The 14,632-nt window shown below is 43.2% G+C and overlaps 1 protein-coding gene across 6 annotated transcripts in view; it reads right to left on the bottom strand.

Moving 5' to 3' along the window:
* RREB1 (ras responsive element binding protein 1) overlaps positions 1-14,632 on the bottom strand; it is a 122,292-nt gene that overhangs the window by 31,310 nt on the left and 76,350 nt on the right. For all 6 annotated transcript variants that reach the window (XM_048309728.1, XM_048309737.1, XM_048309764.1 and 3 more), the window contains 2 exons: positions 7,848-7,992; positions 6,555-6,694 (listed from right to left, as the gene is read on the bottom strand). In XM_048309728.1, the coding sequence (XP_048165685.1) occupies positions 6,555-6,694; positions 7,848-7,992 (285 nt within the window). The remainder of the gene's footprint in view (positions 1-6,554; positions 6,695-7,847; positions 7,993-14,632) is intronic.

Raw genomic sequence — 14,632 nt, forward strand, 5'->3', positions numbered from 1 at the left:
GCTTTGCATTTCCCCACTTTCTATTCTGGCAGCCAAGCTAAGATACTCAACACCATGTGACACACCACAGTTTCACATGAGAGCATCACTCTCTGTGTCCATTCACCAGCCAGTATTTTTATCCGGCTGCTCTGGATTCCCAGTTTCCTCACACAATGAGCTCCCTGATGTGAGCTGACCACTTCTAGGCCAGTGTTTGACTCGCGCTGCTCTTCAGTTGTTTCCCAGCTCTCTTTTCTGAACAGAAACTTCAGAAAGCACGTAACACGCAGCTCTGTTCTGCTTTTGCAAGACAACCCACTGATTCTACTTCTCCATTTACTCAGTGAAAGGATGCATTCACCAGCTTGCTTGCATACCCTCTCCTCTGCCTTACCAAGAATTGCATTCTACGACAGCACATTTCTGGTCATAGCATTTACCAGAGCTGATTTCATCGTCATCAGCTGTCTCATGGAATTGCTCCTGCACTGAAAATGCCAGCAAGAGATTAGGATTTGGTTCCTAGTTTCTATCAGCAAGACACTGAGCAAACAGCTTGAGAGCAGAGCAGAGCAGGAGAGTTGCTCAAATCAGCAATGTCACACAACTGCCCCTTGTCACCTCCATCTTTGGCTACAACAAGTTTTGTAGCATTAACTGTGTTAGTACTCAGTAACTCCAGAGCAATTTCTACCTAAACTATCCTTGCTGGTACAATCTCAGTGACTAAAAAGGGAAGTATTGGGGCCAAAATACTGTATGCCAAAAGCAGAGGTCAAGGAAGTCCATGAACATGTCTATGTTGGAGTGCTCTCCATCCCTCTCAACAATTTGTGTAGGATACAACAACCTCAGAACTATCGATCTTCATTAAAAGAGCGCAGTGTTTTTTATTTTGAAGTGCTAACAAGAAATGAGGCTATGTGCACATCAACAGTTGTGACAGAGAGAAAAAGCAATATGTAACTTCATAATGCTGAATGAAGATGACTCGTCATTCATGCTTCAAGTTGCTTCCAATAACAGCAGTGTCAACTACTAGAAAGAAGCTTCCTCTCCCCATCATGAACCCATAGTTTTGTCTCACAGTAAAATTAATTGCAAGCAACATCTAGTTTTCAAACACCTTCGCTCTTGCAAGTTTGTAGCATCACTAACACTCTCTTCCCACAAAAGGCTGGTCACATGTAGACAGCAATGTGCTTCAGAAAAAGGAAGCCACAAGGATTATTCCCTACTATATAAGGAGAGAACAGATAGAAAGTGAATTCCTAAACTGCTTAGATAGGCATTCACAAAAACGGGAATAACACTCAAGGGTCTTTTTCTGGCTGTTTCCTTTTTTTCCTTTTGACATTCCGTACAATGTACTTTTACACTGTCACACTGCTGCTCGAAAACAACTTAACCTTGTACTAGTCTTTTCTCCTGGTGCTAATGACTGAAATCACCTCCATACACTTTAAATCTCCACTTCTTTTCGTGACTATTTTATCTCCCTAAAGCCAGTGTGCAGAACTGCCTTGAAGAACAGTAACTGGGCAATAAACATGCCATATTGTAAGTAGCTGGTATCTTTTTCACCCAAAACCCACTTCCTTTTGTCTTGACTTAAATGGGGCTGCTCATGTGCATTGGCTAAAATGATTTAAGATTGGGACACAAGTCCGGGTGCCTGGCAGCATCCCACCATACACTGAAGAATGTGGATGTGCTGGCAAAGGGGGAAACCTGGTGACCAGCTTGCCTGAATTGCAAGCTGCATGTAGCAGACATCTTCAATTTACCCACAGAGTCCAGAAGAACATTCCTATGGCATTTAAGTTGTCCACTCCATGTCAGTGAAGCCAGGTAACACCAAGAAATAATGATAGCAATTTCTATCTGCAAGTGTTTGCAAAACCATGACCTCACAGTGGTTACCCTGGCAAAACTAGAGGGAGACGACCACAGATACCGATGGTCAGAGTGTCCTGACACTTTTCCTTCCAGGGCCTGAGTTCTTCTGTTGCTGTGCCTGTTATTGATCTGTGAGCTGTTGAAAACAATAGCTTTCCATGGCAGCACTCAACCTCTACACAATTTCAGCAAAACTTGGGCAGGCTGCTCTGAAGAACAAGGTAGGCTGTGAACAGCTTTTGGTTTCCTTTGTTTGGAGGTTTTACAGAAGCACATAACCCTGGGGGAAGAGAACTGCTTTTGCTGTCCTTGTGAAAATATGCCCAGAATTTGCAAGTTACAAAGCTTAACATATTATATCACTGTTTGGACAGGCTCTATAGAAGGTCAAAAAACTTAATCTCCCCTGAATCCATTCATGGCAATAGGCATCTACTGGTTCTGCTCATCAGGTCAGCTCAGTGACATAGGCAGACAGTGGCTTTCACACTGCAATGTCTACTTGTTTCTTATATCTTACAAAGATATAGCAAAACCAAATCTTGTAACTCGAGGCAATGCCACACTGAACCAAATGTGATCAGAAAGCCTCATAATGTTTATTAAGAGGCAGCCTTCTACCACATTCAAACTGCACAACTACCCTGGCTGAGACTGATGCTGGAATGAGTCTAAGAAAGGAGGTAACTGCAACAGCATCACCAGCTCCCTCCTCCTCTCCTTAGGAAGATGCCCAGGCATGAGAGGAAGCATAAATGTCTCCTTGCTGCTGAGAGGCACGAAAAATTAAAAATACTTTAGCTCTACGGTACAGTGCACTGCACTAAACCTCCTGGAGGAGAAGGAGAGGAAATATAAACGGTATGCTCTGGCTACACTGAGAGAGAGAGCAATTTTACAGTGCATGTACTTTTTTTTAAAACCCACACGTTTTACTTTAAGCCTGTTCCATTATATTTGCCAAAGGAAAGAGGAGAAACTCAACAGAGCATCTGGAGAGGTTTCTCCCCGGGAAATCCTCACATCTCCTCTGCTTACACTGCTGACGTTGCTCAGAGCTGTCAGGCGACCTTTACAAGCACAGTTTCACGTTTGACAGCAACCCTGCACCACAAAAGTTTCCAGAGGAACTACCCTGCTCCATAAGGTTTCTCATTTTCCCTATTGGCTGTGCAGCGTTTCAGCTCTCTGCTAATTATATCAACACTCACATACAAACTCACCAAAATAGACAGTGTCCTGAGGCCCCAGCTGCAGGGAAGCAGACTTCTTTAAATAATCCAGGTAGAAAGGCCAAGGGGGTCAGAAAGCACCCCTGGGCCACCTCCCACTGCTAATGGGCATTGCAGACAACCTCGCTGGGGCCAGCTCATGTCATTAATTAGGGTGCAGGATCCAGGGCTTCAAAGGGACAGCGACTGACCAGGGGGTGTGATGCCATGAAGGAGATGCAGCGCCACAGCCCATTGTCAATGGGACAAAGGGCCCTATTATTGCTCGCAAGAGCAGGGCAGTTCTTACCGTAATTAGGAGACAAAGATGCACGATTTAGGATTTTACATAATCAAGAGATACTCTCCCAAGCGGGAGCCCCTTTCACACAATCAGTGGATTAAGTATTGTTTATTCTGCTGCAAGTAAACAATGAGGTACTCCCTGCTCGGGGTTTTACATGAAAAAGCAGTTCTGGGCAAGACAATGGTGCATGTCTTTTCATCTGACTTTGAACAGCTAACCCTGTGATTTAAAGTTGTTCATTTGACAGTATCTGGAAGGGTGATGGCCCACCCTGTAAATTAGCTGCTCACATACTGATCCGAGGGCTGCCAGACAGCCTTACCTTTTCTGCTACTTAGCAGAGGGTGGCCGGGACAGACAGACTCAGACAGCTCTGGGGGCAAGAGGCTGTATTTACACAACACCACTAAAATGGCAGGATTAAAGGACCACAGGGAAGCCAGGCAGAAGCTCCTGCCCACCCTGGCACCTTGCCACAGCCGAGGATGTATCCCTGAAGGGAGGTTGGTGCCACCATCAAGGCAGTGCACACTGGTGCACTGCTTCAGAGCTGGTCTGCAATCCTTTTTATAGGAACTACTGGGGGAGCAAAAAGGAATCGCATGTTTGACCTGTGCCCTTACACCAAAAGGCCTGACTAGGCAGAGTGAGCATCACTTATTTTTGACCATGACAAAACAGTCTGTGCTGGGCTGCTGCCTACTGCAGTAGCTCCAAAAGAAAGACCAGACCCACAGTATCTGACCCCGGGATACACATCCAATACCATCCTCACAGGTCCTGATCAAGTGACTCTGCTTTTACAATATGGGCAATAAAAGGAGACTGGGGGTGTTACGCTCTCTGCCCTTTGCTCACAACACAGTTACTGTGCTTTTTTGTTTGTTTGAACTTTAACAAGAGTTATTTCCCCTTGTTTTCTACAATAAGGCAGCAACAGGATTTGATGAAAGCCTTCTAACATTCTGCAGTCTGCTCCCCTGCCACAGGTACACCTGTATACACAGGTCTCCTGCTCTACTACTCTAGCAAAATATTCTCTTTTCTTCATCTCTTTCACTCAAAAAAACCACCCTTAAGCCTTACCAAAAGGACTTCAATCACTTGAACTCAGGACTGAGAATGGCATGCTACATTCTCTGTACCTTGTTGAATCCTACAAACAGTCTTGCATAACCCTGGGAACCAGGGGATTACAGTCCGTGCTGGCCAAGGATTTTAACCCATTTCATTTGGGATGAGTCACCTTAACAGCGGTCCAAACTGCTCTGCTTACTAGAAGACTTTTTGTTAGGTTGGGCCAGGCAGACAGTGTCATTTGACATGTCTAGACTAGGACAAAAGGCATGTTTTAAACCAGATGGGCAGGGTAAGTTGCACCTTAATATACCAGCTGTCCAGGGAGGACCACATCTTCCTTGTCCTGTCTTCACTGACACGTCTTAAATTGCTGAAGCAAATACCTGACAAAAAGCTCTTACTATCATCTAGACAATTCTATAAAGACAAGCATCCCAGCGTCACTCTTAAATCATACCCACGGAGCTTTGACAATTGTGACTTTGATTTAGGGACATGTTCTAGTCTTTGCTGCTCAACAGAACGAAGGGTAGCAAAATCCATTTCAGAAGAATATTACCCATAAGCAAGTCTAATACCAGAGCAAAAGCTGCATAAAGAGGAACAGCGTGTTTGCACTGTCACTGTGTCTTGCTGCCTTGACACAGCAGACTTGGCAAAGCTGCCAAGCTAGAAGGATATCTATTCCATTATCTTATATCCATCATGCAAAGCAAGAAAATCCACCTCTCCACTCAGGTCCATGGAATACAACTTTGCAAAGAGGTCCTATCTTCAGAGAAGCTTCAAAATGAGGGTAATGCCAGGATAAACCTAATATGTCAGCTGCTTTCTCTAAAGCATGAAGTGTAAGGCAAAATTGTCCCAGACTCCATTTTGTGGGGGTTGCAGAGCTCTTACTGGAGAACAACTGTTTCAGCTTCGATCAACAATGAAAATTTACCTCATTTACTTCAGAAACAGCAAAGTATGTTTAATTAACTACTATTGACTGGTCCAAGCTTTCAACTTTTCCCATTAACTACAACATTAACAATGACCTTAGAAAGTATTTTACATGTATTTACCAAGGTTTTCTAAATAAAAATTTTTAAAAGGGAAAAATTAATAGCATTAATCCCATTTAACAGAATGGGATGCCTCTGCTCCCTGCCATTCTTTTAAGAACCTGTATCCAGGAGTGAGTGTTGACACTTCAAGATTCTGAATTCTTCACCCTTTCAAAACAATCATTAGTCCAATGTCCCAAAATAAGTTTAAAACATTGACAAGCTTCTGTAAACGAACAATCTCCTTTCCTAAAGTAGCGGCTTTTCTACATGTTTCAACTAGATTTAAAATATTTCTTTTATATCTTCATGGATCTGGCTCTACATTTTTCTATGGTAAAAAACAGGAAATAAAAAAGTTTCAGAAGTCTCAGAGGCAATGACTTGAATCAAAACACAACATTCAAGCACCTTCCCAAACAATTAATAAATAATTTTTCCTTGTTAAGAAAAGCTCATGTAAGCCAACATTCACATCATTCCCTAACCTCAAAAGGCAGAAAAGCATAAAACATTTTATTGAAAGTCGAAACCAGAAACTCATCTACCTTCACTCACTCCAATGACTGAAAAACTCTATCCAGCTGCTTTCTTCTCCACAAACAGAATAATCTCATAGGATTACTATAATAATTATTACAGAATAATCTCACCGGAATACTTTTATCAAGTTTTTTTTATCAAGTTTTAAGCATCTTCAGTTTAACTTGTTAGAATTTTGCAATGTTGGCATTTTACAGTTTTATGTAACAGTGATGGGTTTCAAGGGGAGGAAGAGGGGCTTTAATTTTTTCTAAAAACATTTCCAGCTATTAACTGGCAAGATTTCCTGTATTTACAAAAAGTAATAGAATTAAGCCCTACAGCACCCTGGTGACACAAGATGAGGCAAAACATTTAAAAACCTGCTCAAAAACACCAAGGGGGGCAGTTAACAGTGCAGGGGGCTGAGGGGCTCCTGCCCCTCCCCAGCAGGCTTCTTCAGGCCATCTGGTGAGCAGAGACACTCTGGGTACTATCTCTTACCTCAATGAATTATCTGGATGTGTCTCCATGTGGGACTCCAGCCCATACTTGCAAAAAAAGTCTTTGAAACACACTGGACAATGATAAACTTCATCGTCAGCCTTCTTATCTCCTTCACCGGAGTGGCCATCCTCGACAACCTTCAGAAAAAAGGGAAAAAAACCTCACTAGTCCAACTTGTAAGCAACAAACCGAACTTGCAATCTATTTGAAGTTTTCCTCTTAAAAAAAAGTTGCAGGCTTCATCAGTAACCTTGCTGCAAGCCAACACAAATGACTCATTCCTCAGGACATCGGGTAAGCGACACAGCCTCTGCACATGTGAAAGAACATGCATGACAGAAAAGGAGGCTCAGTAGGGGATAAAGTGTGCAGCTGAGTCACAGATATATCAGTTCTAATGAGGAACTGTGATTTGAACAACTTATAAACCCACGTGTTTATATATCACTGAACTAGCATTCCTCCCCCTTCAGAAAGCCAGGGGAGCTGTCAGCCTAAATTATTTATGCCACTGAGATACTGCCAACTGCTAAGTCAAGTGGTTCAGGGAGAAGCAATGAACTTCTGCATGTTTTCTGTACTTCTCTTCTGATTACAGGGAGAAAAGCATGCACAGAGCGAGGGATAGTACGCTAAATGGAACTGCTACTAGCTTGCCACTTAGTAAGTGGGAAGAGTCGAGTTAAGTTTAGCAGACAACATACATTTTGTGCAAATGACTGAGATGTGTTAAAATATTTCATAAACAAAGCCTTAATGGAAACATCTAGCCTTCAAATAAGTATTTTCTGGTCGCTCATGCAACTCCCAATAATGGAGGATTTACGCTACTGTGAAAGGGAAATGTACTGTAGATTTTTTTTTTCCCTCCAGATCAAGACAAAAGCAGACTTCAGCTGCTGCTGCTTTTGAAGTAAACATTGTTTTTTTAAAAGTTTAAATCACCATCCTCCAAGAATACTACAAAATAAATGGGAGGAAAAAAAAAAAAGCTAAGGGAAAAGCTGCAGCAGCAAAGGAATAGTTCATCCTCTTATCATCCAACAATAATTATTTATAAATCATAAGCAAATCCAAAAATTTAAACAATAAAGAATTTTAAGAATTGAATTATTTCAATCTCTGATATTAGAAATTCATTTTCCATCTCAAGACAACCGTGTTGGCTACACAGGACAAGCATGGCTCATATACAGAGCTGTAACAAGTCTGTGCTGACTGCACAAACTCAACAGCTGACAATTTAGGAGGCAACCAGGAACATCTCTTGCTTCATGCCCCATAAAGAACCTTTTTTGCAGGTGTCCTCTCCTCTCTGTCCAGCTCAGCATCGTGACTGAACTTGCGTTTCGAAGAGAATCGCCTGCGCTTCAGTGGCGAGGGGGGAGTGGTGCTCGCTGTGCTGTTCGGATCCTTCTCATGAATCTTCATGTGCCTGAGCAGGAGAGGGAAGAAGACACCGTCAGGAGGCAAATCCAGGGAGGGAAGTCCACATAAATTTTAATGCCAACACCACTTCTAAGGTTTGCCTTTAAAGGATACCATCAGAGATCCCATAAACCGGCCTGAACCTCTGAAACACAGCTGGGGCGCAATCCGGCACTGGCCCTTTGCAGTGCGTGGCCTGTGAGGGGCCGCAGCGGGGAGCCCACAAGCTTTCCCCTGTGTCCCAACCCACACCACGACACTTGCCTTGCTACCATCTATTTCATGAGCACCATGCCCATTCCCCATGAGCCACAAGGACCTGGTTCTGCCTAAAGCTGCTCTCTGTGCAAAAAAAGTACCCCATCTTCAACTGGCTCTCTGTGTAGAGTTTGAGACTGTACCTCAAATAGATCTGTATATGCCAACGTCAGAGCAACATTTCTTAAATATATTTGTTTCCTTCTCATCCTTAACACAATGGTGCACCCCAATACGAATTTCAAGCACAGCTTTGAAGTCAGGATTATCTGGTCACACTGCTACACTGCATTAGGTATGGCTTGCAAAACTCAGTACTGCCAAGGCACATTCACAAACCTGCTTTCCCAGGAAAACAACTGTTTCTTGTCACAAAGACACAGGAAAAGGGAGTGGGACAACTACTCAGGAAGCAGTCTCATGAATATCTGTATACCTGACCCACCTGCCTCTTGGTTCTCCGTATTTGCAACCTGAGAAAGTCACAGTCACCTAGTTCCCTTCAGTTAGATGGAAGGTATTGCTGCAGTGCTTCTTCTTCTGGGAACTCAAAGCTCAAATTTAAATTTTCTTGGTTTTTTCTTTTTATGTAAATGTAGGGCCTTTAACCTCATTGAACCTTCAAATTTATAGTGCTATTGAAAAAAAAAAAAAATCAAACGTATGCTCCTAGATACAATGGAATTTTTTAGCTTCTAATAGGTAGAAATTTGAGTGCAGGCAGGAGTCGCCATTTGTTCATATGACTGACTTCAAAGAAACACAATGGAGACAATGTTAATGGCACTTGGGCACATCTTTCAGAAGTCACATCCACAACCGCTCAGGACAGTGCCATCTAACATGACTGAACATGACTGAACATTTATCATGTTCTAACGTGAGTGAATGTTGTAACCCAGATGAGTCTTGCACATCCTCATAACTGCTTGGATGTTATGACATAAAATCTGTTTTAGTTTTGGATGCCAAGGGCATGATGCTTTGAGATAACACACTGGACCAAACTGACCCACAGCAGACCCCACTGGAGCTGCCAGGAAGACTGTCTCATTACACAATGCTTTTTATTAATGTTTCTTTCATGATCTCAAGCTTTATAACAAAAAAAAAGGCGGCATCTGAATCACTGTCTCAAACCACAGACTGAGGTGTTGTGCAGGAACAGCCTCAAGCCAAAAGCACCACAGGTACTAGAACCTGTGCAAGATTAAAATGGCTGTTCAGCTACTGCCTGCTTTCAGCATCCGTCAAGGCTGGGGCTGCTTGGAGGATCAGGTCCACATGAGGAAAAAACCTGCAGTTTCCCCAGATCCGCAGTAACTCTCACTTGTCGCACAAATGGTGGATGGACACTGGTGACACCTGTCAGTCACATCTATGTGCAGATGTGCCCAGCAGGTTGGACACAGAATCATGGAAATGTTGCTGAAATTGTCTGACCTCTTTCCCTGCTGATCACCGAGCTGGGAGGAAAAGGACTGCTGAAGCTCTGAGCGTTTGGCTCTCTCCAGGTTTGCCAGAACCCAGAGAAAAGCTGGGGTGCTGACACAGCATACAGAGTGCTGTGCACTCCCCTGCCTTGGCCCTCTGGTAGCTCTGGCACCACAGGCACCAAAGCAACTGATTTATCCACATGAATCCAGTGCTACTTGGTCTCACAAAACCTGCAGGAAGGTATCTATAGATACTCTACTGCCTCATTTTCTTTAATCTTGTTTTTTTTTTTTTTCCCTGTGGCACTGATCTAACTTCTGGTGCTAGTTAGAGCTTCTTTCATGGGTGATAAAACAACAGCATGAGCTGCAGTTGCCTGTATTACACAAGAATAAGGGAGAAGAAACCAGTTATTTGTTCAAGCGGTTTCTGTCCACAATGATAGAAGAGAAAATTCAGAAAGCACAGGGGAACAAAAGTCAAAATATTCAACTGCACAGGCAAAGCAAAACCTGGAAAGTGGATTGCTGGTCTGTGTTTTTATTTCTTTTTGGTAAAGACTGCCTTCCGGTTTCACTGATCTCTTGCAAGTAAAGACAGAGGGTTTTGCTGTGCCTGTCTGTCTCTGCACCCCAGGCAGCCACACTAGGCCTGACTGCCTAACTCTCTGGAAGCTCAGCCGATGTACAGCTAACTCTGCTTGGACGGTTACTTTTCAGATAGCTAGAGAGCAAAATCAGTCAAGCTAAATCCCACTCATCCAGAAAACAAACAAACAACAAAAAAACTGCTATGCATTGGGCATGGGATTTTTTCTTCCCATTCTCTTTTAAGTCTCTTTTCAACCATTAACAAGTATGCACAACTCCTGTTTAGCAGCTACCTATGCAGAACGGCTTCCTTAGGGCTAAGTTCTCTCCTCCTGCTGTTTCTCCACCTGTTGAACTCTGCTTGTTTTGATGGAGCTGGCTCCTGCTTGAGAGGAGTGTGATGCCACATCCACAGCATACCAACAGGATAAACCCTTGGGACCTCCAGGTTAGTGCCAGCCCAACCTAGCACCTCTGCCTGCCATGACCTAATGCATGCAAACACACTGGCTCCTGCAAGTCCCAAAAGCAGTTCAGCAGTTCGTGTTTGCAATGTGAAGTATGCCAAAAAGGCAGGGCTTGCTAACCTGGCAGCACCATAGTGGTGGGGGCTTTGCTATTTCTGGTGTCAGTCATTGGCTGCCCCAACTGCTTGCAGTTCTTCTTCCTGCAACGTTGTGTGCTTTTGCCATGCCCTAAAAGCCAGAGCAGAATCTGTACCACAGCAAGGAATGTGATGATTCCTTCATGTGTGAGTTTTTCATATTTGAAAGGAAGCAGCCTAAGCTATTGAGCTATAAACAGGAAGACACCGTGACTGCACCTTTGACTTTTGCTGTGTAGGTCAAACATCACAGTCACTGTGATAGCTCTATGCATGTGATCATTAAGGAAAAATAGGAATATTCCGAAACCAAAGCAGCAGGTTCCAGAGTTCTCAAGGAGAGTCTCAACCTGCCCACATTACAGCCAGCAGGTTGTTCCTTTGGCAGGTTAAGCAAGTTTCACTGCATCAAGTTAAGGGTGGAGAGGAAAAAGATTACTAGAGCTACAGCCCAAGATAAGCGGGAAGATAGGGCCAAGAAGTACAAAGGATAGACACAATCTTCATCTCTCTCTTTTACTTTGCAACATGGATGTCATTCTGCCTCGAGACAACATTTATCACCCAACACGGGTTGAACTTCAGCAAATGCCAAGTCACATCCACAACCTTTCTTTTAAACACTCCCTTCACTGAGGCTTCTTCTACTTAAAAAGTTCCTAACCATAATTAAGATGGGGGGGCGGGGGGAGAAGTAGTTGTGTTGCCTTACTCCTTTAGAAGAGTTTGCCTTGATTAGATCTTGTATCTAACACTGAAAATGTTCAACCTCACTGTTTAGCCTGCCAAGATACAAGAAGAACAGGAACAAAGCTGTGTTTAGAAGTTATTTTCCCATTGTGACTATAACAACATACTTTGGCCTGACAACACTGGCATACTTAGAATGCAAAAGACAGGGTCATAAGTCAGGCTGGCTTTCAGCATCTTACAGTGATAAAGAAAAATGATATGACATTCATCAGTTCCAAAAAATAAACAACAATTTAAGTGACAATGTAGTTCAAAAAAAAGAAGGGCAAAATAAGGGCATGCACAGAAATGCTCATATTCAACTGCAGATGCAAGTTACAGTAACGTGCCAGCAGCTCCAAAGCGACCACTACTGCAGCTCAGAAGACAGCCAAAATCACAGCAGATGAAACTTGGCTTTTTTTTCCTAAATTAAATCAATGAATAGCAGCTCTGAGCCATTCCACAGAGCAACCCAAGTATAGCAGACGACCTCAGGAAGGTACAGAGCAGCCCTGAAATCCACACCTCATATAGTAGTTATTAGTCTCCCCAGCATGCATGCAAGTACACATACACTTGGGACAGTACTGAGGGTGCAACACTAAAATCCAACCACGATACACAGGATGACAGGAAAGAGATAAAAGCTTGAGCCTAGTATTACGGAGGAATCCTGCGCACTAAGTGCTTAGCTAGCCTTGATTAACCTCTCAGAGAAAGTGGTGGAACTCTACTTACAAGTAGATCAGAGAAAGAACCAGAAAAATTTGCAAAAAATAAACCCAAAATGAAAAGAGGAAACAAAGTCTTTTCCAAACATGGTCTGATCCACCTCTGAACTAAACTCTTAATGTTTAAGAACTGCTATGCAAAAAAAAGGAAATACCATGTTATACACTACGTTTTTTGCAGCACAGCTGTATGAGGAAAAGCCCTCCTCATAATCTCTTCCCTCCCCCTCACACAAAGAATTTCACAGGTGAGCCAAGAGGATCCAACTGTGCTAAGACTGTGTGCCAGTCAGCCCTCCCAACAACATCACATTTTTTCAAGTGCTTGACTGCCTTTCATTCCATCCTCCCCCTGAGAATCACCTTCCGCTTCCCCTCACAACTTTCCTCTCCCCTCTCAGGGTCACATGAACAGGATGACTAAGATGATACTGCACAACAATTCCCCTGCCTTCTTTCCTTTTTTTTTTTTCTTTTTTTAAGACAAATGGGTAGAAAAAGTTTCCAGCCCCACACTGTAATGCAGAGCACGATTTCAGAAGGGCGACTATTCCACCAGAACAGCAGCAAGTGAATATTTTGCTACCTTACATTGAAGAAGAGACTTCTGTAGTAATAGGCAAAAATGCAGAACTCAAGTGCCTTTTTCCTTTTTCTCTTGTGGATGGTGTTGGAACAGTGTCTGTGGGAGGTGACTCATGGGGAGGGCGGGGGAGCATGTGTCCTGCTGAAGTGACACGCAGCTCCTGCTGGTCTTTACCACATCTCTAAAAAGGGCTGATGTATTTTCTTAATGCCAAAGGGATTTGCATGTTGATCATATAAGCTTTCTGGAGGTCTCGAAACAGGGCAGCCTACAGCTTCAATGCCAAAACCAGTATGTGGGCAGGTTTTGACTGGCTGGTTCAAGGCTAGAATGAGCAGGCAAAGCATCCTGAAGGAGGCAACTGCTCCTTGCTCCGGGTCTCACTGAATTATGAACAAAACCAGGAGCTTCTGCTTTGCATGCAGATAACCTGATCAGCACCACTCTGGCTCTTGGATAGAAATCATCCCTCAGCACGCATGGGAATCCCTCATCTCTTAATTCTGGGGAGAAAAAAGTACACTGTAGCTGCACCTTGAGTTTCCATGGCTCCTGATGTTCTTCAGGTCCCAAAGAAAAAAGGCCTGTCTGGCTTGGAGGCCCAGGCAAAAGGAAGGTATGGAACAATACGGTGCATTTGCAGCCCCTGAGCAGGGTTCAGGGTTAAGCCTCTCCCTTATAACTATGGCAGCACAAGCACTGCTGGCTTTCAGTCAAGAGAGGTTTGTGCCAGGTAGGTCTGATTAGAAGGAGCAGCATGTCCAGAGGGGGAGCAGCAAGCAATTTCACTGAGGCCTGGTTGGGAAAGTCCCAGCATCTAAATCAAGATTAATTCTTGAGCCCAGAATCCAGTGTATGTATAAACACCCTCCTCCTCTCTCACGTCTGTGAAAACGCAGTGGGGAGGCCAATGAATCCAGACATTATCAGTCCACAGAGATCATCTGACAGTATCAAGTTCAGGTTCTGGCTTCATATCCCACTTATTATTATAAGTTTCTCCACTTTACCACTAGATGTACTCTATACTCTACTGTATCACACATGATTATTCCTCATCTCCCTCGTGATTTCTAGGCAGTTTGGTATCAAATACAAGTGGAAAATCTTCATACATCTGATGCTTATCTGAAGACAAGGAAGCCACACATCCAATCATCCAAATCAAAGACAAAGAATAAAAATTAGTGCTTTCCATCCTTCACCTTATTTACAAACACTTTGCTTTTCCCCTTACAACAAAGAGAATTACTCAATTTCCCAAGCTAGTCTGGGAAGGACTGAGCTGGTCAGTACGATTTAGCTGATTCAATTGCTTTATGTCTTTCATTGTTTTGTGTCTCAAGATCTTTCACTTGCATTGCTCCTCCCAAATAACAGTAAACAAACTCCAAAGAATCGTAAAACCCTTTTTCAATAATTAAAAAAACCTGAAAGTATGTCCTTCAGATCATGACCAAACATCTCTGTTTAGAAAAAACCAGTCAGCTTTGTTAAAGCTTCAACTTAGTGTCATTGTATCAGAACAAACAGGAGTGCAGGATGCATCCGAGATAGGCTGAAATCTGGACCATGACGTTCTTCGGGCTGCATGAAGTGAAAAATGTCTCATAAAGAAAGAGAAGACAGCCTTTAAAATTACACTGGTAACATCTCTTTTCAGGTATTTCTAGGTCACATTATCTCTGTCACTGTTTTTGTTTGAT

This window comes from Corvus hawaiiensis, chromosome 1, assembly GCF_020740725.1.
Source record: "Corvus hawaiiensis isolate bCorHaw1 chromosome 1, bCorHaw1.pri.cur, whole genome shotgun sequence".
NCBI lineage: Eukaryota > Metazoa > Chordata > Aves > Passeriformes > Corvidae > Corvus > Corvus hawaiiensis.